Raw genomic sequence first — 24,489 nt, 5'->3', positions numbered from 1 at the left:
GTTTGAGCCAATCAGTTGTGTTGTGACATGGTATGGGTGGTATACAGAAGATAGCCCTATTTGGTAAAAGACCAAGTCCATATTATGGCAAGAACAGCTCAAATAAGCAAAGAGAAACGACAGTCTATCATTACTTTAAGACATGAAGGTCAGTCAATACGGAAAACGTCAAAAACCATCAAGAGCTGGGGGCCTCCCGGGTGGCGCAGTGGTCTAGGGCACTGCATCGCAGTGCTAGCTGCGCCACCAGAGTCTCTGGGTTCGCGCCCAGGCTCTGTCGCAGCCGTCCGCGACCGGGAGGTCTGTGGGGCGACGCACAATTGGGCTAGCGTCGTCCGGGTTAGGGAGGGTTTGGCCGGTAGGGATATCCTTGTCTCATCGCACTCCAGCGACTCCTGTGGCGGGCCGGGCGCAGTGCGCGCTAACCAAGGGGGCCAGGTGCACGGTGTTTCCTCCGACACATTGGTGCGGCTGGCTTCCGGGTTGGAGGCGCGCTGTGTTAAGAAGCAGTGTGGCTTGGTTGGGTTGTGCTTCGGAGGACGCATGGCTTTCGACCTTCGTCTCTCCCGAGCCCGTACGGGAGTTGTAGCGATGAGACAAGATAGTAATTACTAGCGATTGGATACCACGAAAATTGGGAAGAAAAGGGGATAAAATAAAAAATAAAAAATCAAGACCTATGATGAAACTGGCTCCCATGAGGACCGCCACAGGAAAGGAAGAACCAGAGTCACCTCTGCTGCAGAAGATAAGTTCATTAAAGTTAACTGCACCTCAGATTGCAGCTGAAATAATTGCTTCCCAGAGTTCAAGTAACAGACATGTCAACTTAAACTGTTCAGAGGACACTGCGTGAATCAGGCCTTCATGGTCTAATTGTCGCAAAGAAACCACTACTAAAGGACATGAATAAGAAGAAGAGACTTGCTTGGGCCAAGAAACACGAGCAATGAACACGAGCAATTAGACCGGTGGAAATCTGTCCTTTGGTCTGATGATTCCAAATCTGAGATTTTTGGTTCCAACCACCATGTCTTTGTGAGACTCAGAGTAGGTGAACGGATGATCTCCGCATGTGTGGTTCTCACCGTGAAGCATGGAGGAGGTGTGATGGTGCTTTGCTAGAGACACTGTCAGTGATTTATTTAGAATTCAAGGCACGCTTAACCAGCAGCGATACGCCAACCCATCTGGTTTCCACTGAGTGGCACTATCATTTGTTTTACAACAAGACAATGACCAAGGAGTGTGATGGAGTGCTGCATCAGATAACCTGCCCTCCACAATCACCCAACCTCATCCCAATTGAGATGGTTTGGGATGAGTTGGACCGCAGAGTGAAGGAAAAGCAGCCAACAAGTGCTCAGCATATGTTGGAACTCCTTCAAGACTGTTGGAAAAGCATTCCTCATGAAGCTGGTTGAGAGAATGCCAAGAGTGTGCAAAGCTATCATCAAGGCAAAGGGTGGCTACTTTGAAGAATATAAAATATATTTTTTGGTTACTACATTATTCCATATGTGTTATTTCATAGTTTTGATGTCTTCACTATTATTCTACAATGTAGAATATAATAAAAATAAAGAAAACCCCTAGAATGAGTAGGTGACCAAACTTTTGACTAGTACTGTACATTTAGTCAATAACCAGTTATTGACATGGCCAAGCTCTGTACAGTATACCACACGTTTGTTGAATGCAAAATAAATTGCTTACAAAGTACAAACCTATTTGGAAAACTGAACACAAAAGCCCCATTCCCCAGAACAAACCTTTTGTCAGACAGAACCCTACCATTCTAAGATCTTGTTTTGCAGGATGATTTTATGAAGTGAAATCCTCCTCACACTCGAATCTGATATCCATTCATGTCTGGAGGTGGCTTCGGATCAAGAACTTTCTTCTCTCCAGATGGACTGTAAACCCCAAAAAAATATATATGATTTCTCATGACACAGATTAAAACTGAGAGATTACTGTTCAGAGATTCCTCTTGAACTACACCATCATAGGATATATAGCCTCTAGTGCTTGTTCAGATCAGTGCAGGGCCATCTCCACTACAGCTAGCATCTTGTTTATTGACCTAATGAGTATTTACTGTGCTGTCGGAGAGACTATATTGAGACTAAGCAGCTCCTGATATCTGACTACATTGCACAATCAGCATTACCGTCTCTCGATGCGGCTGTTCCTGCGCATGGGGCTGCCTGGGTTACGGAGGGGCGACCCCATGTTACTCTTCCTGTCTTTGGTGGGTGAAGGGGGCGCAGCCTTCCCAATCTGAAAGACAATCACACAGTTCTGTTTACCTCACAGTAACAACAAGGGGCAACACAAACGAGAGGTACAAATGCTTACAAGTTGAGTTCTGGTCATATCCACTGTGTAGACTAAGGAGAAGTGCAGTTCTCCAATTACTAAACGTTTATGTCTTTTAAAATTCAGCACACCATTTATGCAGAGTAGGAAGGAAACTGTTCCAAACACATGCGTATAGACACACACACACACACACACCGGTCATCAGCTTTCAATTACTTAGAGTAGTACTAAGGTGAGCACCTCAATGAGAGGCCCAAATGTGCTTAAGGAGGCACAGTTTTGACAGTGATGACGGTAAAATCGTCCCCATCTTTAATGTGATTGTGGCCATTGGGTGAGAGCCCTCGCTATAAAAGATCAGCCATTGATTGATTGAGGCAGCCATGCGTGACTCACAATGGAGCAGAGAAATGCCATCACATTAGATATTATTATTCACAGGGCCCTGCGTTAAGGCTCCTTTCATTACTGTTTGGGATGATAGCCCATGAGAGGTCATCATTTGAGGATGATAGCTCCTGAATTCGCAGGTCAACTCCATATCATCATGCATGACAGGTCAAAAGGAGGTCAGAAACTCAGTGATTAAGGGCTTTCCATCTGCTCAGGATGGATTCACATTCAACGAGCCCCTTGTGCTTCCCCCTCATCAGATCTAATGTAGCTCACCTGCATCCCAATTTAATTTGACACTAATCTAAATTCAGTGCTGGTACAGTGATAGGCTGCAGACTAATTCAGTCCCAGTTGGATCCAGTGGTGTAAAGTACTTAAGTAATAATACTTTAAAGTACTACTTAAGTAGTTTTTTTATTTACAGTATATATCTGGACTTTACTATTTATATTTGACAACTTTTACTTCACTACATTCCTAAAGAAAATGATGTACTTTTTACTCCATATGTTTTCCCTGACACCCAAAAGTACTCGTTACATTTTGTATTCGTTTAGCAGGACAGGAAATTTGTCTAATTCACACACTTATCAAGAAAACATCCCTGGTCATCCCTACTGCCTCTGATCTGGTGGACTAAACACATGCTTTGTTTGTAAATTATGTCTGAGTTTTGGAGCGTGCCCCTGGCTATCCGTAAATTTTAAAAACAAGAAAATGGTGCCGTCTGGTTTGCATAATATAAGATATTTGAAATTATTTATACTTTTACTTCTGATACTTAAGTATATTTTAGCTGTTACATTGACTTTTGATACTTAAGTATATTTAAAACCAAATACCTTTAGACTTTTACTCTAGTAGTATTTTACTGGGTGACTTTTACTTTTACTTGAGTCATTTTCTATTACGGTATCTTTACTTTTACTCAAGTATGACAGTTAGGTACTTTTTCCACCACTGGTTGGATCTAATGCAATCACTAGAATTCTCTAATAAAGGAAGCTGACTGGTTTGGTTCATGGACATTTTCCATCTCAGTCCCCAGGATCCTTCCTGGATGTGTGAACATGTCCTGCTTTAGCGCTGTACATCCCATCACTACACTCTAACAGATGATCTCTGTATCCCTGGTCCTTTACCTTCAGCCTCATGTCCCGGGTGTGTCTCTCCAGCTCTCTCCGCAGCTCCTCCTTGGTCAGTTTGTCCACGTCTATTATGGAGTGTTTCCAGTCTATCTGTTCCACACTGTGGGGGTCATGGGACACATACTGACCAATCTTCACCTTCCTCAAGGTGTGCCAGTAGCCCCTGTAGGCCCCCTCAAACTCCTGCACCAGGTCAGCCAGCGTGCGGAACTCCAGGGGTTTGAACATGAGGTCCTCCCGCCGGCTGATACCCAGTGCCCCGAAGCGGCCACCGCTGTGCACCCCCAGCACGATGTGGCAAAAGTGGTTCCCTGAGAACTGCGTCTTAAAGCTGAGGGGGAAGCGCTCCACACCCGGCATGCTGTTGCTGAGGTAACTGGGACAGGCAAGGTCAAGGAAATGGAAACCCATATTATAACTTACCTGGTTGTATGCTCACACTGGAGTGCTCCTTTACAGGGTAACATAGACAACAGTTTTCAAGCTCCAATGATCTGTTTTTTAAACAAGAATATATTAGTCACATACAGTAGTCTCAGACTGTAAGCACACAAGTCAGTTCTAATCACATAATACTTGGATGCCCTGGTTGTGCCCATAAAGCTTTGTCTTATCTAAATCCCTGTTACCACACTGTTTGGGGCATCACTCTGGGCTATTTTTAGTTTCCCATAAACACTCAGTTGGAAAACAACATTTCCAGGTCATCATTTATCCTCACCCCATTCCTAAGTCTCCAAAATTTGACAAAAAAATGATGTGCAGGTAAAAACACGGGCATAAGAAGCTCATTACAATTTCCACGTGCTGTCGCTGTGACCCATGGAATACCTAAGCTAATTAAAGGAAAGGATACATTCCAAGGATCACTGCCTCCAGACACTTGATTGGTAGTGACTCCCGGATCATCTCCTTGGCGATGTCCATCAACCTACACAGAATTTGAGGGTTAGAATACACCCGAAGGAAAAGGCAACAAAATAGTCTACACTAAAGGTAATAATTCTAAACATGTATTCTAAATGGCCTGAAGGACATTTGAACATATTACAGGACATTTGTATGCATGCAAAGAGAAAATGATTACCTCCTTTAGGCGAAACTATTGATTACTAAAAAGATCTCAAAGCTTAGAAAACTGGCATTTTGAAAAACATTGAAATAAAATCGTCTGGTGCTAAATGTCACAAACTGAGTGGATGAGCAAGCAAAATGTACTAGAAGCTCCTGCCCGGGAAACAGATCCTATTAGGCTATGATAACAGTTCCTGTCCCCTCAGCCCTGGGGTGCAACAGACATCCAGTTCCTTCAGCTTCTGTCATGATCAGTACAACTAGAAAGCAATTGGTAAACATCCTCAGCTGCTTCTTCTGTTTGCTGCCTCTGTGGCCTCTCTGCAGCTCCAGGAAAAGCTATTTCGTCAAACCCTGAGATTCTCTCTGGCGGACAACAGTCATGTCACTTACACTGTCTGACATTTACAAACAATTAGGATCATCAAAGAGCTAAGCTAAAACGAAACGTTAGGAAACATTAATTGGATAGAAGAAACTGTGCTTACGCAGTAAGAGGCCTGCTCTTCTTGATTTCAAAAAACTGTGTTCCTGTGTGATTGTACCTGTAGGATATTGTTAAGTACAAAGAATGCAGAGGGAGTGAAACAACATGGAACTGTTCAAACACAACTAAACATTTTCTAATGGGGAATAAAACCATGTTAAGTGATTTCTGATATTCATAGTTCCTCGTTTGTGAATTATGGATGAGCTTCTTGAGCTGAGAGGTGCTAATGTTTATGCTTAAAATAGATTATAGCCTAAAGATGGCCTACATTCTGAGATGTTGTGACATAAATTGATATTGTCCTAAAAAGACAGAGTCAAACAAGTATGAAGTACATATGAACTATTTTACTGGTCATTCACCACCATAATACTTCTTCAGTACATCTACTGTGTGTGGCCCAGTTTCCATAGCATGGAATCAGCTTGTGCCTATGTCTATGAATTATGTATGAAGCTTAAAGCAATACATAATACAGTGCATGGCTAACACATATTTCAGAAGACCTATCTTGAATTCCAACCCAGAGCATAGTGTGCTTGCATCATTCATGGAATTTAGAATCTTTACACATTCATGTTTGATCAACCTAATGTATATTTTGTTGACATATCTGGATATGTCCTAGACTGTTCAGCCCACCCTGTCAATCATAAAAACTGACCATGACCAACAACTGCACCTTGATGAATATTCATAGCTTTATCTCGGCTACCTGGGCTATCATTGGTTCAGAGCTTGGCAATAGTGACAAGCAGTTCTACCATTCCAGGCAAAGGATACTGCAAATCCCTGATGTATTTCTGTATGGCTTCTAGGCGCTGTGGGATACTGGTGGTTGGCTGGTATGTAGGCACACTCAGTGTTGGAATCTATGGGGGAGAGGCAGAGCACAACCAGAGGCATTAGTATCACACAATCCCTATATTTATAGAGTTGGAGAATGTCCACTTGTTTAACCTAACAACCATGTTTTTTTTAAACTTTTAACCCATGATCATTATCTTAATTGTTCCCAATGGCGAGTCTATGGTTGGCAGGTAGCCTAACGGTTAAGTGTGATGGGGTTTAACTGATAGGTTGCTGGTTCAAATCACCAAGCCAACTAGGTGAAACATCTGTTAATGTGCCCTTGAGCAAGGCATGTAACCCTAATTGAGCCTGTAAGTCGTTCTGGATAGGAGTGTCGGGTAAAATGTCTCAAAATGCGTACATTAATTGAATATATGATGGAATTCCTCATAAGCACAGAGGGAGCATTTATCCTCTTCTGGACCAAACAGCATCAGTAAATCTAGTGGCATGTTTATCTGCATGGTCTGTAATGTATATTTTGACAGCTTTATCCACTTGGTTTTGGTCCGAAAATAATGTAATTTTGTATAATGAAATTCTTAACTGGAATGTGCAGTCGGAGACACACTTAGTATACTTAACGAAAACAAACAACCCATCATTGACAATAGTCAGTGGATGTCTTCAAGCATACAGTGCATTCGGAAAGTATTCAGACCCCTTGACTTTTTCCACATTTTGTTACGTTACAGGCGTAATCTAAAATGGATGAATTTTTTTTCCCGTTGTCAATCTATACACAATACCCCATAATGACAAAGCAAGAACAGGTTTTTAGAATAAAAAAAATGAAATATTACATTTACATAAGTTTTCAGACCCTTTACTTAGTACTTTGTTAAAGCGATTACAGCCTCGCGTCTTCTTGGGTATGACGCTACAATTTTGGCACACCTGTACTTGGGGAGTTTCTCCCATTCTTCTTTGCAGATCCTTTCAAGCTCTGTTAGGTTGGATGGGGAGCGTTGCTGCACATCTATTTTCAGGTCTCTCCAGAGATGTTCGATCGGGTTCAAGTCCGGGCTCTGGCTGGGCCAGTCAAGGACATTCAGAGACTTGTCCCAAGGCCATTCCAGCATTGTCTTGGCTGTGTGCTTAGGGTCATTGTCCTTTTGGAAGGTTTACCTTCGCCCCAGTCTGAGGTCCTGAGCACTCTGGAGCAGATTTTCATCAAGGATCTCTTTGTACTTTGCTCCATTCATCTTTCCCTCGATCCTGACTAGTCTCCCAGTCCCTGCTGCTGAAAAACATACCCACTGCATGATGCTGCCACCACCATGCTTCACCGTAGGGATGGTGCCAGGTTTCCTCCAGACGTGATGCTTGGCATTCAGGCCAAGGAGTTCAATCTTGTTTCTCATGGTCTGAGAGTCCTTTAGGTGCCTTTTGGCAAAGTCCAAGCAGGCGGTTGTGTATTTTACTGAGGAGTGGCTTCCGTCTGGCCACTCTACCATAAAGGCCTGATTGGTCGAGTGCTGCAGAGATGGTTGTCCTTCTGGAAGGTTCTCCCATCTCCACAGTGGAACTCGGTCAGAGCGACCATCGGGTTCTTGATCACCTCCCTGACACAATCCTGTCTCGGAGCTCGACAGACAATTCCTTTGACCTCATGGCTTGGTTTTTGCTCTGACATGCACTGTCAACTGTGAGACCTTATATAGACAGGTCTGTGGCTTTCCAAATCATGTCCAATCAATTGAATTTACCACAGGTGGACTCCAATTAAGTTGTAGAAACATCTCAAGGATGATCAATGTAAACAGGATGCACCTGAGCTCAATTTTGTGTCTCATAGAAAAGGGTCTGAATATTTATGTAAATAAGGTATTTCAGTTTATTTTTTATATATTTTCTAAAATGTCTAAAAACCTGTTTTTGCTTAGTCATTATGGGATATTGTGTGTCGCTTGATGAGGAAATGTTTTTATTTAATCCATTTTAGAATAATGCTGGAACAAAATGTGGAAAAAGGGAAGGGGTCTGAATACTTTCCAAATGCACTGTATAGTCAATTAACATTCCATTCATATGGTTGATTTACTGAATGTATTATATACAGGTGAGGAAAAGGCATGGACAGCTCAACTGGATTCTGCATGCCTGTATGTTGCGTGACAGAAAGGTGAGAAGTGCTCCTCCAGAATATGTAGCGTTTAAATAACTGGTGTACATTTAGAAGGGTCATAACTGAATCACTCAGTTACCATCATTCTGCATAATCAGCTATTCACTCTATTGTCAGTAAGTGTGAATTTGATGAAGTTCATGTAGCATAATATACTAAGCCCATGCTATTGGAAAATATATCCTCCTGAACCGTTTACTGTATGTTTATCTCAATCTTGAATGATGGTTTATTACTGGATATTACTGGAACAGTGTCTAGGCCTATACTTCTGGGGGGGGGGGGGGGGGGGGCTATTGACAAAGACAGCGTATGAGTGCAGCCTGTAGAGTTCTAGCTAGGTCAGGACTTCACCTTCATCCTACCTTGGGCAGATCACTGGCTCCCCTGATGCGTGTCCCTATGGCCTCACCATTAGGGTGAATCCGGGCCACATGCCTCCACATCTGCTCCCAAGTCTCCTCATCCACCGGTAGGCCTCCCCTGTTCACAAAGAAGGGCACACCTCCATCCCGCAAGTCCTCTTCACCTTCATCCTCCTGCTCCTCATCTCTCTCCTCCACCCCCACACACCCCACTGTGGTCCTCAGCATCCTGCCACACAACGGACCCCAGTCCTGGAACCTGGCTGGCACAAATGGCTTACAGCCTCGCCCTTTAACTGTCAATCTGATTGCAGTTTCTCAGCAAGTAACACTCCCACAGCAGGTGAGAAACATGAGCAATTCATGACACGCTGGATATGTAGGACTTTGCAAAACTGCAGGCTGTAGCCTATTAGTCTCCCAATTCAAATACTGTGCCTCATGAACAAAATGGCACACAGATTTGAAAATATGTTCCATATGTTGTTACAATTGTCCACTTAAGTTGTCAGATGAGTTCAACTTCAAAAACATTAAATGCTTCCAAAATCAGAGATTAAAGGGAATTTTTGCTACATCAATAGTCATAATCACTATCTGATCAATATGGGTATTGGCACTTTAGAAAAATCACAATGATCTATAAGATGCAGATTAAGTCAAGTATATCACTGAAAAACATGAAACTACACAAAAATTATCAAAACTAGAAAAGGCGTGAATTGGCAGCCAACATTCAACACATTATACTAGGCCTACAACATCGAGGATAAATTCAGCACCTTGGAAATAATGAATACACACAATGCCTACAACATAACGGAAAAAATAGCAGTCTTCCAACAGAGTAGGCCACAACAAACTACTGTATTACAATGCACTAATACCCGGCACCGTTATCCCAGAGCGGTGATTCCGTCTATATCCAAAACGCCGGGAAAGATTCGATCTGACATTTCTTCGACACTCTGCTTAGCCGGTGGCGCATTTCAGTCTAGTCCATTTGACATTATATTCTTCTTGTCAGTCCAAGTCATTGTCCAGTTTGAACGCCCATGGCTTCACAGTAGCGAGTGCTGATCTCATGCCTGCTACAATATTGCGCCGCTCAGACACTCCCAGAACCCAGCAGCTGCGCATGCTCTATTTGACGGATTACATCTTCCACGACATGCACATTTCGTCTACTGTGGGTGGCGTTAGCCAAACTAAATTACTCCTCTATTACAGACAAATGATGAGCGGAAAATGCATTAGTCTATTGATAAATATACTGTGAACCGCAATGGCTTGCAGGTACTTGATATGCCAGCACAGTGGGCAGCTATTATATTAACATTTAACAGCACATATATTGTATTGGCATCATTCTTGGATACTTTACATGCAGCAAAGCTCAATGGCTGTATAATAAATGCATTCTCCAAGTTATCAAAGCTCTAGGAGTACTATAGTAGAAAAACTGGAGACATTTTACTTCTCCCATTAATTTATTGCACTTTTATGGAACAAAAATTAGGTTTGGATTGGTAAAAAAACACAGCCAGAATAAGCTTGCAAAAAATATTATGTCATTCCTTTTTTCATAAAAAAAAAAAACAGCATGAACTCAAGTCCTTTGACAATATACAATAAGCAGGCAAACAAATCAAATCCTCCTCGACAGAAGCCACAGTCCAACTGGAATTTAAATTCTATGTCCATCCATTGAATGTTAAAATCTTGGAGCACCATAGTCATCAGGCATTCTTTCAATGTTGAACCTGTGAAGAAATATTGTTAGACATGGTTTAAAGATCATGGTATAAGGTATTTTATCTTGTTATACATTTTACTACTATACACTGAGTATACAAAACATTAAGAACACCTGCTCTTTCCATGACAGACTAACCAGATGAATCCAGGTGAACACTATGATCCCTTATTGGTCACTTGATAAATCCAGTTCAAATCAGTGTAGATGAAGGGGAGGAGACAGGTTAAAGAATGATTTTTAAGCCTTGAGACATGGATTGTGTATGTGTGTCATTCAGAGGGTGAACGGGCAAGACAAAATATTTAAGTGCCTTGGAATGGGGTATGGTAGTAGGTGCCAGGCGCACCGGTTTGTGTCAAAAACTGCAACGCTGCTGGGTTTTTCACACTCAAAAGTTTCCTGTGTATATCAAGAATGCTTCACCACCCAAAGGACATCAAGCCAACTTGACAACAGTGGGAAGCATTGGAGTCAACATGGGCCAGCATCCCTGTGTAACGCTTTCGACACCTTGAAGAGTCCATGCGCAGACAAATTGAGGCTGTTCTGAGGGCAAAGGGTGGGGGGCATTGGTGCTCAATATTAGAAAGGTGTTGCTAATTATCCATAACTGTAACTCAGTAAAATCTAAGGAAATCAGTCCATTGAAATAAATAAATTAGGCCCTAATCTATGGAATTCACATGACAGGGAATTACAGATATGCATCTGTTGGTCACAGATACCTTAAAAAAAAGGTAGGGGCGTGGAGAAAAAAATACAGTCAGTATAACCACAATTTGCCTCATGGAAATCAGGCTGTTGATTGTGGCCTGTTGTCCCACTCCTCTTCAATGGCTGTGCGAAGTTGCTGGATATTGGCGGGAACTGGAACACGCTGTCGTACACGTCGATCCAAGCATCCCAAACGCGCTCAATGGGTGACATGTCTGGTGAGTATGCAGGACAGCTTCCATGAATTGTGTACAGATCCTCGCGACATGGGGCTGTGCATTATCATGTTGAAACATGTAGTGAAGGCAGCGGATGAATGGCACGACAATGGGCCTCAGGATCTCGTCACAGTATCTCTGCATTAAAATTGTCTGGTAACACCTCTGGTGGACACAGGATTCGAACAGACAGTGGCAAGTCAAATTCAAGAACTTAAGTACTTTTTCAAGCACTAATATTTATTTTCAAGGAACATCCCCCTCTTCAAAGGGGGAGACACTCTAGACCCAAACTGTTACAGACCTATATCCATCCTGCCCTGCCTTTATAAAGTCTTCGAAAGCCAAGTTAACAAACAGATCACGGACCATTTCTAATCCCACCGTACCTTCTCCACTATGCAAATCTGGTTTCCGAGCTGGTCATGGGTGCACCTCAGCCACGCTCAAGGTCCTAAACGATATCATAACCGCCATCGATAAAAGACAGTACTGTGCAGCCGTCTTCATCGACCTGGCCAAGGCTTTCGACTCTGGCAATCACCGCATTCTTATCGGCAGACTCAATAGCCTTGGTTTCTCAAATGACTGCCTCGCCTGGTTCACCAACTACTTCTCAGACAGAGTTCAGTGTGTCAAATTGGAGGGCCTGTTGTCCAGACCTCTGGCAGTCTCTATGGGGGTGTCACAGGGTTCAATTCTCGGGCCGACTCTTTTCTCTGTGTATATCAACGATGTCGCTCTTTCTGCGGGTGATTCTCTGATCCACATCTACGCAGTCGACACCATTCGGTATACATCTGGCCTTTCTTTGGACACTGTTAACAAACCTCCAAACGAGCTGCAACGCCATACAACACTCTTTCCGTGGCCTCCAACTGCTCTTTAATGCTAATAAAACAAAATGCATGCTCTTCAACCGATCGCTGCCCGCACCCGCCTGCCCGACTAGCATCACTACTCTGGATGGTTCTGACTTAGAACATGTGAACAACTACAAAATACCTAGGTGTCTGGTTAGACTGTAAACTGTCCTTCCAGACTCACATTAAGCATCTCCAATCCAAAATTAAATCTAGAATCGGCTTCCTATATCGCAACAAAGCACCCTTCACTCATGCTGCCAAACATACCCTTGTAAAATTGACTATCCTACCGATCGTTGGCGATGTCATTTACAAAATAGCCTCCAACACTCTACTCAGCAAATTGGATTTAGTCTATCACAGTGCTATCCGTTTTATCACCAAAGCCCAATATACTACCCACCACTGCGACCTGTATGCTCTCGTTTGCTGGCCCTCGCTACATATTCGTCGCCAAACCCTCTGGCTCCAGGTCATCTATAAGTCTTTGCTAGGTAAAGCACTGCCTTATCTCAGCTCACTGGTCACCATAGCAACACCCACCCGTAGCACACACACTCCAGCAGGTATATGTCACTGGTCATCCCCAAAGCCAACACCTCCTTTGGCCGCCTTTACTTCCAGTTCTCTGCTGCCAATGACCAGAACGAATTGCAAAAATCACTGAAGCTGGAGACTTATATCTCCCTCACTAACTTTAAGCATCAGCTGTCAGAGCAGCTTACGGATCACTGCACCTGTACACAGCTCATCTGTAAATAGCCCACCCAACTACCTCATCCCCATATTGTTATTTTTGTTGTTGTTGCTCTTTTGCACCCCAGTATCTCTATTTACACATCTATCACTCGTGTTAATGCTAAATTGTAATTATTTCACCACTCTGGCCTATTTATTGCCTTACCTCCCTAATCTTACTACATTTGCACACACTGTACATTTTTCTATTGTGTTATTGACTGTACGTTTGTTTATCCCATGTGTAACTCTGTGTTGTTGTTTGTGTCACACTGCTTTGCTTTATCTTGGCCAGGTCGCAGTTGTAAATGAGAACGTGTTCTCAACTGGCCTACCTGGTAAAATAAAGGTGGAATAAAAATAAAATACATTTGTAATAGTTCCTATTATGCAATTGTTTCTAGTCGCCACCAGATGGCAGTAGATCTCCATAACTTACTATACATCACAACCTTAAACAGAACTTGTCACTACATACATGAGTGGTAAGTCAGTGGTATTGCAGTACTTCAATTTGTGTGGCAAATTCAAGGACTTTAAGCACCTTGTACAAACCCTGTGGACATTCATGCCAATTGTATGCTCCCTCAAAACATGAGACATCTATGGCATTGTGTTGTGCGACAAAACTGCACATTTTAAAGTGGCCTTTTATTGTCCCCAGCACAAGGTGGATCTGTGTAATGATCATGCTGTTTAATCATCTTTTTAATAAGCCACACCTGTGAGGTGAATGATTACCTTGGGAAAGCATAAAGGTTCACTAACAAGGATTTAAACAAATTTGTGCACACAATTTGAGAGAAATAAGGTTTCTCAATATGGAACTTTTATTTCAGCTTATGAAACATGGGACCAACACTTTACACGTTGCGTTTATATATTTGATCAGTATAATATTACTGTCAATTTAGTACATTAAATTACATTACCTGTGTTACCCTTTAAACTAAACAGTCATCAGCGTAAGTTCCTTTGTGGTTGCATGGCAGTTGTTCGAACCAAGGATCCTTGGCTATCCTACAGAAACAGACAAATATTTATCTATCAAATACTTCCCCTATGGAACATCGATAATAACCCTCTAAACCAGTGGAAGTTGCTGAGGGGAGGACAGCTCATAATAATGGCTGGAACAGAGCAAACGGAATGGCATCAAACACATGGAAACCATGTGTTTTATGTTGTTGATACTCTTTCCACCTATTCCGCTCCAGCCATTACCACGTGCACGTCCTCCCCAATTAAGGTGCCACCAACCTCCTGTGCTCTGATCATGTGTTTATGTCTGAATGTCTAGATGTATCTGGGTGTTGGTCTTCACAACAGGCTAGTTACCTTAGAGTTACTCGATACTTCATCCCCAGTTTCTCTATCTCAGCCATTACACAGTCTGTGATGCATGGGATACCTTGATGATAATTTAAAATATACAGTTATTGCCTAATAGGGTTACATTAATTGAGTTTCAGCTGAATAAACTTTTCCAGATACTCACATTTGGCGTACAGGCAGTCCATCATTGACTGAACTATGTCGAGTTTAGCCTTGATGGAGAAGTTGACAAAATTGGTGTCGACGAGGATGTGATAAGGGGGACCAAGCTGACTGTTGTACTGGAAGAACAGACATGATGCATATTTTGGCCTGCAGGTAGGAAAGGAATGTGTGACCACACAGTAAGAAGGTATCAACTTATAATCAATCATGTGTTCACAATATATTGAATATCAGTTAAGAACTTTTGGTACATTTATATTTGTTTACTCAGATGTACTTACACTTCTTTTTCCTTTATTTCTTAAGGATCGTTCTTTTTTTTCACCTGTACTTTGGTACGGTCTTTCTCTTTTCTAAAGAAACACAGTCATTACCATAGAAATTCAAACTGGAGAGATCATGATAGATAAGTTAGCTATGTCTTATTCAAAGTAGAGAAAGGAATGTGTGAACAATTAGTAAGCAAACTGGCAAGCTAGTTATTTCTGACAATTCATTCCAATTTGTTAGCTTGACAATTAGTATATACAAAGTTGGCATGGTTTGTTAGTCAACTAACGTTAGCTCGCTAAATGGTGTGTGTTATGATCCTGTGCATAAAGTACAATAGACATTCATATTCGTGTTTACCGGCGGTAGTAACTTAGCTTGCTAGCTAGCAACTCACATTCTCTGATCTTTCAAACTTATCATTCTCTTTATTGAAGCAAACTAGTCTTCCGTTTCCCCTGAAATACACATATTGGAATAATACAGTCAGAACAAAAAAAGAAACACAATAACGTAAACTACTAGTTAGCTACGGTTAATCGAGAAATGCACGTTACGTTAGCTCATGGTTAGCAAGTTAACGTTCGTTAGTTAGTAGTAGCAGAGCAACACAAAGCATACGAACACCCATCAACAACTACAGAAACACATGTTCAATCATTAAAACAGCTAAATCAACAACCACTATATACATTGTATCATGTCATTATAATATGATTAGTTAAAGTACGATTTTACCATGATTTGTTATCCAACAGCGGACTTCTTGCATCTCGCTAGTAGTATAGCCCTCGTGTAACTGTGTTTGTACGTCATCAACAATAGACGTTTGCTGCCTTGCACATTTTGACTTCCGATTGCTGCTGGCTAGCTAAATATGATAAATACACGCAAGGTATGATAAGTGTTATTGTTGAAATGAACGTTGTATTAGCTATGTAATGTATTTCAATTAATAGTTGGCGTAGCTATGCGTGAGGGGTGGATTATCACATTTGTTTTGAAACACTGAATTTGGCTTTGGAATACCACATTTCTATTTTGCGTTGACATTGACGGTTAACGTCGCTAGCTGGCATAGGCTAGCTATCAGCAACTAACGTTAGCTAGCTATCATGCACTTGTTTTGAAGGAATTGATGATGCGACATGTTATTTGTGTATCTAACTAACGTTAACTAAAACCATGTTGTAGTTAGCTATATATTCATCCTTCTAATGATGGTCGGTATTAGCTACGGCTCTCCATTCTACACATGCATGGAGTAGCGAGATAACGACATAACTAGCTGCTGTTGTTCCATTAATTGGTCGCCTTACTTTGCCAACCAGCCCAGGTAACGTTAGCAGGACAAGTTAACCCCAAGAGCCAGTATCAAGGCATATTGATTACTGAAGCTATGCAGTATTGCTAAACCTTTCACCATTCCAGATGTGTAATTTCTCGTCAGATCTTTAGCAAACAGCACTCTGTGATATGCTGTCAAAAAACCTCCTTATTGATACAGCCTAGTATCCTCGACCTAGTTGTCATTCATAGGGGTCATATGTAAATCAATGCCGTATCATTTCAACCTTGATGAAGGCTTCCAAAGCGGCGCTGATGACAAATAGGTATCTTGTGGGGATGCTGTTTTTGTAGATAGTCTGAGTATGGGTGTTGCCACAATGCATTTAGTCTATGTTTTTATCACTATGGTCTTTGGTGGTCTTCAGTTCAGATTATGAGATTCAAGTAATGAGACCTTTTAGGACCCTTGCCAGTTCATGCATATTTAAGTCATCTGGATTACATGTCGTATCCCATCACCCAACACTCCTCCAGTGTGACACATTAATATTCATACATGTCTTCTTGGCTATGCTGGTACTGATTAGTGACAGTGTCTGAGTAGCTAGATGCGCATGATCACACGTTTTTCATTGTCTCAGTCATTGTTTAGGTTAATTATTTTTGAACTGCCGGACTTATACCTGTCATGTTTTGTTGTTGCTCTAGGTCTTTCCAAGTGAAGAAGCTGGAGAAATTAAGATCATTTGAGACTTTATCGTGCAATATTTTGGACCTGGCCCAGCCTTTGTGAGGAGCAGAGGAGTCTGAGTCCAGGCTGAAGATGGTCTGATGGACCGCCGCTTTTTGCTGACCTTCCTCTTCTGCTCAGTCTCGTGGATTTTCTTCTGGGAAGTGTGCTGGAAGAAAGGCAAAGAAAGTCAGATCGAAGAATGGATTCAAGGCCACAGTCTCTCCGAATACAAACACTTACTTGAAGGTCAGTTGAGAAAATATACGCCACTCTTTGCGATGATCCAGTGTTTATGAATGGCATGGAACATCTTCAGTGGCAGTTTGGCATCTCTGAACTATTGCTGATGGGAAGGAGGCTAATTGAATTGCAGCCAAACACAGTAAATCTTAATTGATTTGCTCTGTAGTTAATGCACAGCATCCCAGCTCTTTTACAACAAGGGGAATTTATTCTCTTTGAATTTTCTCATCTGTTGGAGTTTGCACAAATGTCTACCACAGTTAAAAGGGCGTTTTAACGAAGGTTAGGCCAATGGGTGAAATTCCTTCTCGACAGCTTATCTTCAGCCATTGGTGTAACTTTTTGTAGTGCCTGGGGTTGTTGTTTCAGTGATTTAGGGCCTTCTTGTTTGCAGGTAAGAGTATATTCTTGTGTTCGCCTCATTCTGGTAATGTTGAGGTGTATGTCTTTGTGACAAGGCTATAGACTAGAATAGATCCTCATACTGGCATGTCTACTCTGCTCTGGCTGATTTGTCTGCGTCTTTGTCTGTCTGTGTGTGTAGATGTGGAGACTCTGGAGGAGCTGAGCCTGAGTGTTCTGACTCGTCTGGAGGACGTGGTGAGAGAGAAGCGGCGCTGGAGGGACATCGCAGAGGCTCACATCCAGCTGCTGCGAGACTTTGCCTTCCAGGAGTGGCTTTGCTCTCAAAGCCTTGAGCACTACTATCATACGTAAGCATACCACCACCATGCTATTAGCACAGTACTACCTACCTCTCACCTGTCATGGGCAGATTCAAACTCATCACATAAACACAACTAACATTACTACACAATTCTGCACTTACATCTTACAGAATTCATTTCGTGAAACACTGAGGTCTCTCTCTTTCTCTCTTTCACTGAGAGATAGGCTACATGAATGAGAATAACAACCATAGAACAGATACTGCTTTGTGTCAGCTTTTTTGTCCACTTGGGAGCAGACTCCCCATTCATGGCTGGCTGCGCTTGGTGACACTGAGCTCAGGAGGCTGCAGTGTTTCAGAGGGTCACTGCAGTAATGAGTGCTCTTAAGGGGCTGTTACACATACGATATAGTAGTCGATGTTCTGCAATCCTATAGATGTGGGGGTAGCTTTCAGTGGACTGAGTTGAACTGTAGTCAGACTGAGCCGATAGGCCTTTCTGTATAATAGTATAACCTTTACTTGTTTTATGTATTAATTAATAAATAAAGACAAATGTTTTCTATTTTCAGTTGTATCACATTCATATATTTTATTGTGATACATAGGTTAGTCATACAGAGGGGATTGTAAACTTGACTTCCTCTTTGCAGATTGTTCAGTACAGTATGAGCTCAGGTCTGTCTGAGCACTGGCTCTTTACCTAAAGTAATGTATTGTAAACATGAGCAGCTGGGTTATAGTGGTTATTACACTGTGTTTATTGTGGCTACAGCAGCTGTCAACCCTGGAAAGCTTTTGCTCCTTGAGTAGATTACAATGTACCATTTAATACATGTGTCATAGGAATACTAATCCATTTTCATCATGACTCACTACATACTACACTATGACTATCTGGCTTTCTGATGTTTATATAACTCTTGAAGAGGCAATCTGCGATTGCTACATCCATTTCTGGACATTTAAATTCATGATTAATTTGCATAGATTCTTGAAGAATATAACTTATAAATCCCTCATGAGCGTAGTAAAATGTTCTTACCGCATCAGAACCCAAAATATAAACTTGTTCTACTCCTTTGTTTCTAAACAAAGTAATTGTAAACAAACACTGTATTGGCTCAATATGGTTAACTGTAATTTTGATCTCATTTGATCTCCTTGCATCCATAGCTTTGTCTATGAATTTGAGTGGTTACATTTCTCCAGCCCCATCCCTCAGCTATTTACCAAATCAGGGGCGGTTTGACCGTTTTGTTGTTGTTTGAACTGCAGATTGACCCTTTTTAAGGCTTAATGTAAATGTAACTTAGTAGATCATCTTACGTTTACTGTGGTGCAGTGCAGAACAAGGTGATAAACCAATATTTGCTTTACGTGCACGATAGAGTACACAGAAGCCTATTTAAGGCACTAGCTAACAGACCACAGCCCTGTTTAAAGCCAGATTCTTCTTGTTCAGTTGTCCTGTGTAAGACTGGGGCCATGCTAGAGGTGAAATGAATACAATTGACAGTTTATTTCTCTGTTTGACCATATTGCACTGTGGTCCAAATGAAGACTGAAGACCTTGGGTTGTATGAATTTGGATGATCTAGCCCAGTTTGACAGCCAGTTGCAGCTCTCTCTGGCTGCGTGGGGATACTACTACGAAGACTACATCAAGCTGTCCACGGGCGTCAAGGTTCTCCAGGCCTCTAGGGGGAGCCGCGACCAAGACTACGAGATCCAACTAGTGCACAACCTTGCTGAGAGGCGGCTGAATGAGAAGTGGTCTATCGGTGAGTGCCTGATCACTTTGTACACATTGTTTGACAGGTGTTGGAAAGCTTCTGCCATGTATTGAGACTTAGAGTGACTTCAATAGTTGTCTGTAGAAGATACTGATGTATTGCAAGGACCTAGCGTTTCACTGTTTTATCAAGCAATAGCCACACAGATGAGCAGAACTAGGTAATATGTTGTAAAGGAGAAGTTGACTGTTACTACATAGTCATGCTGAAACAATAAGTGCAATAACTGTTTCATGGATGTGTGTGTGTGTGGGAGTATGTGTGTGTATATGAATGGGAAGGTGACTTATATATATATATATATATATATATATATATACACATATATATATATATATACACATATACAGTACCAGTCAAAAGTTTGGACACACCTACTCATTCAAGGGTTTTTCTTTATTTTTTACTTTTTTCTACATTGTAGAATAATAGTGGAGACATCAAAACTATGAAATAACACACATGGAATCATGTAGTGACCCAAAAAATGTTAAACAAATAAAAAAATATTTGAGATTCTTCAAAGTAGCCACCCTTTGCCTTGACACCTTTGCACACTCTTGGCATTCTCTCAACCAGCTTCATGAGGTAGTTACCTGGAATGCATTTCAATTCATGATTAAACATTTGAACTTGAACACTTAGAGATTGAACACTTACACGGAACCCAAACCGGCTGTGCGCGTGCACCATCGTGCATACATTTATTTTGTCCCCCTACACCAAACGCGATCACGACACGCAGGTTAAAATATCAAAACAAACTCTGAACCAATTACATTAATTTGAGAACAAGTCGAAAAGCATTAAACATTTATGGCAATTTAGCTAGTTAGCTTGCACTTGCTAGCTAATTTGTCCTATTTAGCTAGCTTGCTGTTGCTAGCTAATTTGTCCTGGGATATAAACATTGAGTTGTTATTTTACCTGAAATACACAAGGTCCTCTACTCCGACAATTAATCTACACATAAAACGGCCAACCGAATAATTTCTAGTCATCTCTCCTCCTTTCAGGCTTCTTCATCTTTGAACTTATATGGTGATTGGCATCTAAGCTTTCATAGTATTACTACACCGACCGGCAACACAGTTCATCTTTCAATCACCCACGTGGGTATAACCAATGAGGAGATGGCATGTGGGTACCTGCTTTTATAAACGAATGAGGAGATGGGAGAGGCAGGACTTGCAGCGCGATCTGTATCAGAAATAGAAAGGACTTCTATTTTAGCCCTTGGCAACGCAGACGCTTGTTGACGCAATAATTGAATAACATAGATTTATAAATTTATTTTGCGACGCGAGCGGTGTGGTCAGCCTATTAGAGATTGTCAATATATGTGGTTTTCCTGCAGGAGTTACATTTCAAAAAAGGAGAAATGTAATATTTAAAGATGAGCTGGGTTGGAGAGGCCTATGCTGCCACCTAGGGCTGAGCGATATATCAAATTAATTCAAATGAATGTTTTTACCCGATATTCCAAATCCATTTATTGCAGAATTATTTTTTTGTTGTATTTTTTGTTTTTTTGAGCGTTTATGTCCGCTTGTTCTCATGTTGTCTTTTTGGTCTCGTTCGCTCCTTCTGTGCTGTGCACCTTCCCATTTCCACCAGAGATCTGTATATAATGACGAGATGCTCATGTCTCCACCCTAACAATGGTAGTTGTTGTCCCGCCTCTTTCTCCAAAGCCCCTCCCCCTACCACTCACAACAACTAAGATGGGAGATCACTTCTTCCTCTCTGACAAACGGTTTCAACTCGCTATTTGCATTTGAGGTTTGGACCAACGGAATCGTTCATATGGACACCGAAACACATTGAGACATTATTTTACTGTAATAGAGGAAACGTGAAACTTTCGAACCATACCCTGTTTATGTTTCAACTCCTTACATTTCAAGCAGAGCAGACACTAATAAAACGGATGTACCAATGAACAATTATTCTGGAAATGTATGCTCAGTTTGTTGCACGCGTTACGGTCCCACGTATCGGAGAGGTGCGGGGGGCTTCCTTAATCGACATCCACGTCTTCGGTGCCCTGGGAACAGTGGGTTAACTGCCTTGCTCAGAGGCAGAACGACAGATTTTTACCTTGTCCGCTCGGGGATTCAGTCCAGCTATCTTTCGGTTACTGGCCCAACGCTCTAACCACTAGTCTACCGAAGCATGGAAGTGTGATGGTGTGGAGGTGCTTTGCTGGTGACACTGTCTGTGATTTATTTAGAATTCCAGGCACACTTAACCAGCATGGCTACCACAGCATTCTGCAGCGATACGCCATTCCATCTGGTTTGCGCTTAGTGGGACTATCATTTGTTTTTCAACAGGACAATGACCCAAAACACACCCCTGGGCAGTGTAAGGTCTATTTGACCAAGAAGGAGAGTGATGGAGTGCTGCATCAGATGACCTGGCCTCCACAATCAGCCGACCTCAACCCAATTGAGATGGTTTAGGATGAATTGGACCACAGAGTGAAGGAAAAGCAGCCAACAAGTGCTCAGCATATGTGGAAACTCATTCAAGACTGTTGGAAAAGCATTCCAGGTGACTACCTCAAGAAGCTGGTTGAGAGAATGCCAGGAGTTTGCAAAGCTGTCATCAAGGTAAAGGGTGGCTACTTTGAAGAATCTAAAATATATTTTGACTTGTTTCACACTTGCTTTGGTTACTACATGATTTCTTGTTCAAATATTTTTTTATTGAACACACAAGAATGTTGTATAGGTATTTTGTAGAAAAGACAAGTATGCAATTCTTATCTAAACATAAAAGAGCAGACAGAAACAAAAAGACCCAGAGTTCTAGGTCCAAAGTAAATAATACAAAAACAGAACAAGGACAGGTAAACAGAAAGAGGGCAGATGTGGATATACTCCAAGCTATCTTCCCAGTCTGCCACATAAATGTCAGTCCCTAGCTCTTCCTCCCACTTTGCCTTAATGGCATCTGTAGAAGGTGTGCTAACAGATTTAAAAGCGTCATATAGACAACATATTCGTTTGCCTGCGTTGGGGCATATTTTTATGCATCTGTCAAATATGGACGGTTTAGCATTCCCAAATGTTGGAAGATGTTTTCTAACGTAGTCTCTAATCTGTAGGTATCTGAAAAAGTTAATTCTGGGAAGATTATAGATTTCCATCAACAAATCAAAGGAGGCCATATGGTATTGCTCCCTAGTTCTCCCCATAACTCAAAGGTGTTATCAAGGTTAGATGGGGCAAAGGAGGGATTCCTGGCAACAGGGAGTAGGAATGATATTGGTCTAAGGTCAAAGTCAACTTTAATTTGCTTCCAATTTCGGACTGTGCTATGTATAATAGGATTGTTACTATAAAGTGACATCTCCAACTTGACAGGTGACAAAATCACAGCGCCAATAGAGAAGGGGTGGCAATCCTCACGCTCCATACTAAGCCAACTGGATGACAGAAGTGCGTCATCCAGCAGCAACGTAACAGCACGGAGGTTAGCGGCCCAATAGTAAAATATAAACATTTTGGAGAGACAATCCTCCTTCCATCTTGGATTTACTGAGGTGTTTTTTACCTATCCTGTGTGTTTTATAATCCCAGATGAATGGATTGATAATTGAGTCCAGTTGTTTATGAAAGGACTTAGGTATGAATACTGGGATTTTCTGGAATAGGTAAAGCAGTTGTGGGACGAAGATCATTTTAATGGCAATAATTCTTCCGAGCAATGAAATTGGGGGAGTTCTCCAAAATTATATGTTTGCCTTGAGTTTTTGCATCAGAGGGGGGAAATTCTCTTTAAATAGTGAGAGGTATTGTTTGGTAACTACAATTCCTAGATAGGTAAATTTTTCTGAAGATAACTTAAATGGAAGAAGTTCTAACCAAGAGGTGTTTTGCAACCATATGGGCATTAATTCGCTCTTGTTCCAATTTATTCTGGATTCCGAGAAGATACCAAACAAATTAATAAAATCAAGAATAGCTGGAATACTAGATTGGGGTTCTGTTACATAGAGGAGTATGTCATCTGCGTATAGTGAAATCTTATTTAGAGTATCTTTAGTATTAAAGCCATTGTATTGCTGCATGAGATCTGATTGTCTGAGCGAGAGGTTCGAAGATTAGAGCAAAAAGCAGAGGCGACAGCGGACAACCTTGCCTTGTCACTCTATAAAGGTTAAATTGTGGCGATTGGTTAGTGAGTGATTGGTTAGTAAGTTTTCTCGCACAGGGGTTCCTATATAAAAGCTGGATCCGCTTTGTGAACCCATCTCCAATATTACGTTTCTGTAGGACCTTGAATAGATAGCCTTTGACCACTCAACTTGGTCAAAGGCCTTTTCGGCGTCCAGAGATATAACGGCAAGGTCCACGTTGGATAACCTCTGGGAATACATAATGTTAAAGAGGTGCCTGATATTGAAGAATGAGTTTGTTAGGGATAAAGCCGGTCTGGTCCGAATGGACCAATTTGCCCACTAAAGTGCTAACCCTATTAGCAAGAGTTTTTGCTAAAATCTTTTGGTCTGTATTAAGGAGAGATATTGGTCTGTATGACCCTACCTCTTCCGGATCGTTACCCTTTTTATGAATAACTGTAATAAACGCCTCATCCAAAGTAGGTTGGAGAGCTCCATCCTCATTGGCCTGAACCAACATTTTGTGCAGGTAGGGGGAGAGCATGTTGCTGAATGTTTTATAGAATTCACCAGGGAATCCATCTGGGCCTGGGGTCTTGCCACTCTTTAAAGATGTAATTGTTTCTTGAATTTCTCGAAGAGATATTTCCTTATTCAGGAGGTTGGAATCTTCCTGGTTTAGGGCAGGGAGATTACAGTCCTCCAAAACGTTTTTCATAATTAAGGGGTTAGGATCTGCTTTAGATGTATATAGATTCTCGGAAAACTGATGGAATCTGTCATTG

General features: G+C 41.6%; 2 protein-coding genes and 1 long non-coding RNA gene across 5 annotated transcripts in view; 1 reads left to right on the top strand and 2 right to left on the bottom strand.

Annotated features, from left to right (window-relative positions):
• Positions 1-1,603: 1,603 nt before the first annotated feature.
• vash1 (vasohibin 1) lies at positions 1,604-10,147 on the bottom strand. The gene is made up of 7 exons (XM_038967737.1): positions 8,779-10,147; positions 6,217-6,305; positions 5,432-5,488; positions 4,726-4,800; positions 3,864-4,245; positions 2,174-2,283; positions 1,604-1,916 (listed from the first exon to the last, which is right to left on the bottom strand). The coding sequence occupies exons 1-7, from the start codon at positions 9,004-9,006 to the stop codon at positions 1,844-1,846; spliced, it is 1,014 nt and encodes a 337-aa protein (XP_038823665.1). The 5' UTR covers positions 9,007-10,147; the 3' UTR covers positions 1,604-1,843.
• A 108-nt stretch (positions 10,148-10,255) lies between these two features.
• On the bottom strand, positions 10,256-15,651 carry LOC120023478. 3 transcript variants are annotated; one of them, XR_005472694.1, is made up of 7 exons: positions 15,582-15,651; positions 15,241-15,301; positions 14,855-14,926; positions 14,572-14,720; positions 14,412-14,484; positions 14,006-14,093; positions 10,256-10,541 (listed from the first exon to the last, which is right to left on the bottom strand). It is a non-coding gene; the product is annotated as an uncharacterized LOC120023478 (long non-coding RNA). The 3 variants fall into 3 exon arrangements; XR_005472695.1 differs by lacking the exon at positions 10,256-10,541 and adding an exon at positions 11,526-11,634; XR_005472696.1 differs by lacking the exon at positions 15,241-15,301.
• Positions 15,652-15,674: 23 nt separating this feature from the next.
• LOC120023171 (apoptosis-resistant E3 ubiquitin protein ligase 1-like) overlaps positions 15,675-24,489 on the top strand; it is a 35,954-nt gene continuing 27,139 nt past the window's right edge. Inside the window, exons 1-4 of the mRNA XM_038967187.1 lie at positions 15,675-15,738; positions 16,842-17,112; positions 17,654-17,822; positions 19,343-19,563. Coding sequence (XP_038823115.1) covers positions 16,965-17,112; positions 17,654-17,822; positions 19,343-19,563 — 538 coding nt within the window. The 5' untranslated portion in view covers positions 15,675-15,738; positions 16,842-16,964. The remainder of the gene's footprint in view (positions 15,739-16,841; positions 17,113-17,653; positions 17,823-19,342; positions 19,564-24,489) is intronic.

The sequence above is a fragment of the Salvelinus namaycush genome, chromosome 28, assembly GCF_016432855.1.
Source record: "Salvelinus namaycush isolate Seneca chromosome 28, SaNama_1.0, whole genome shotgun sequence".
Taxonomy (NCBI): domain Eukaryota; kingdom Metazoa; phylum Chordata; class Actinopteri; order Salmoniformes; family Salmonidae; genus Salvelinus; species Salvelinus namaycush.
This window is presented reverse-complemented; position numbering and strand designations above follow the sequence as displayed.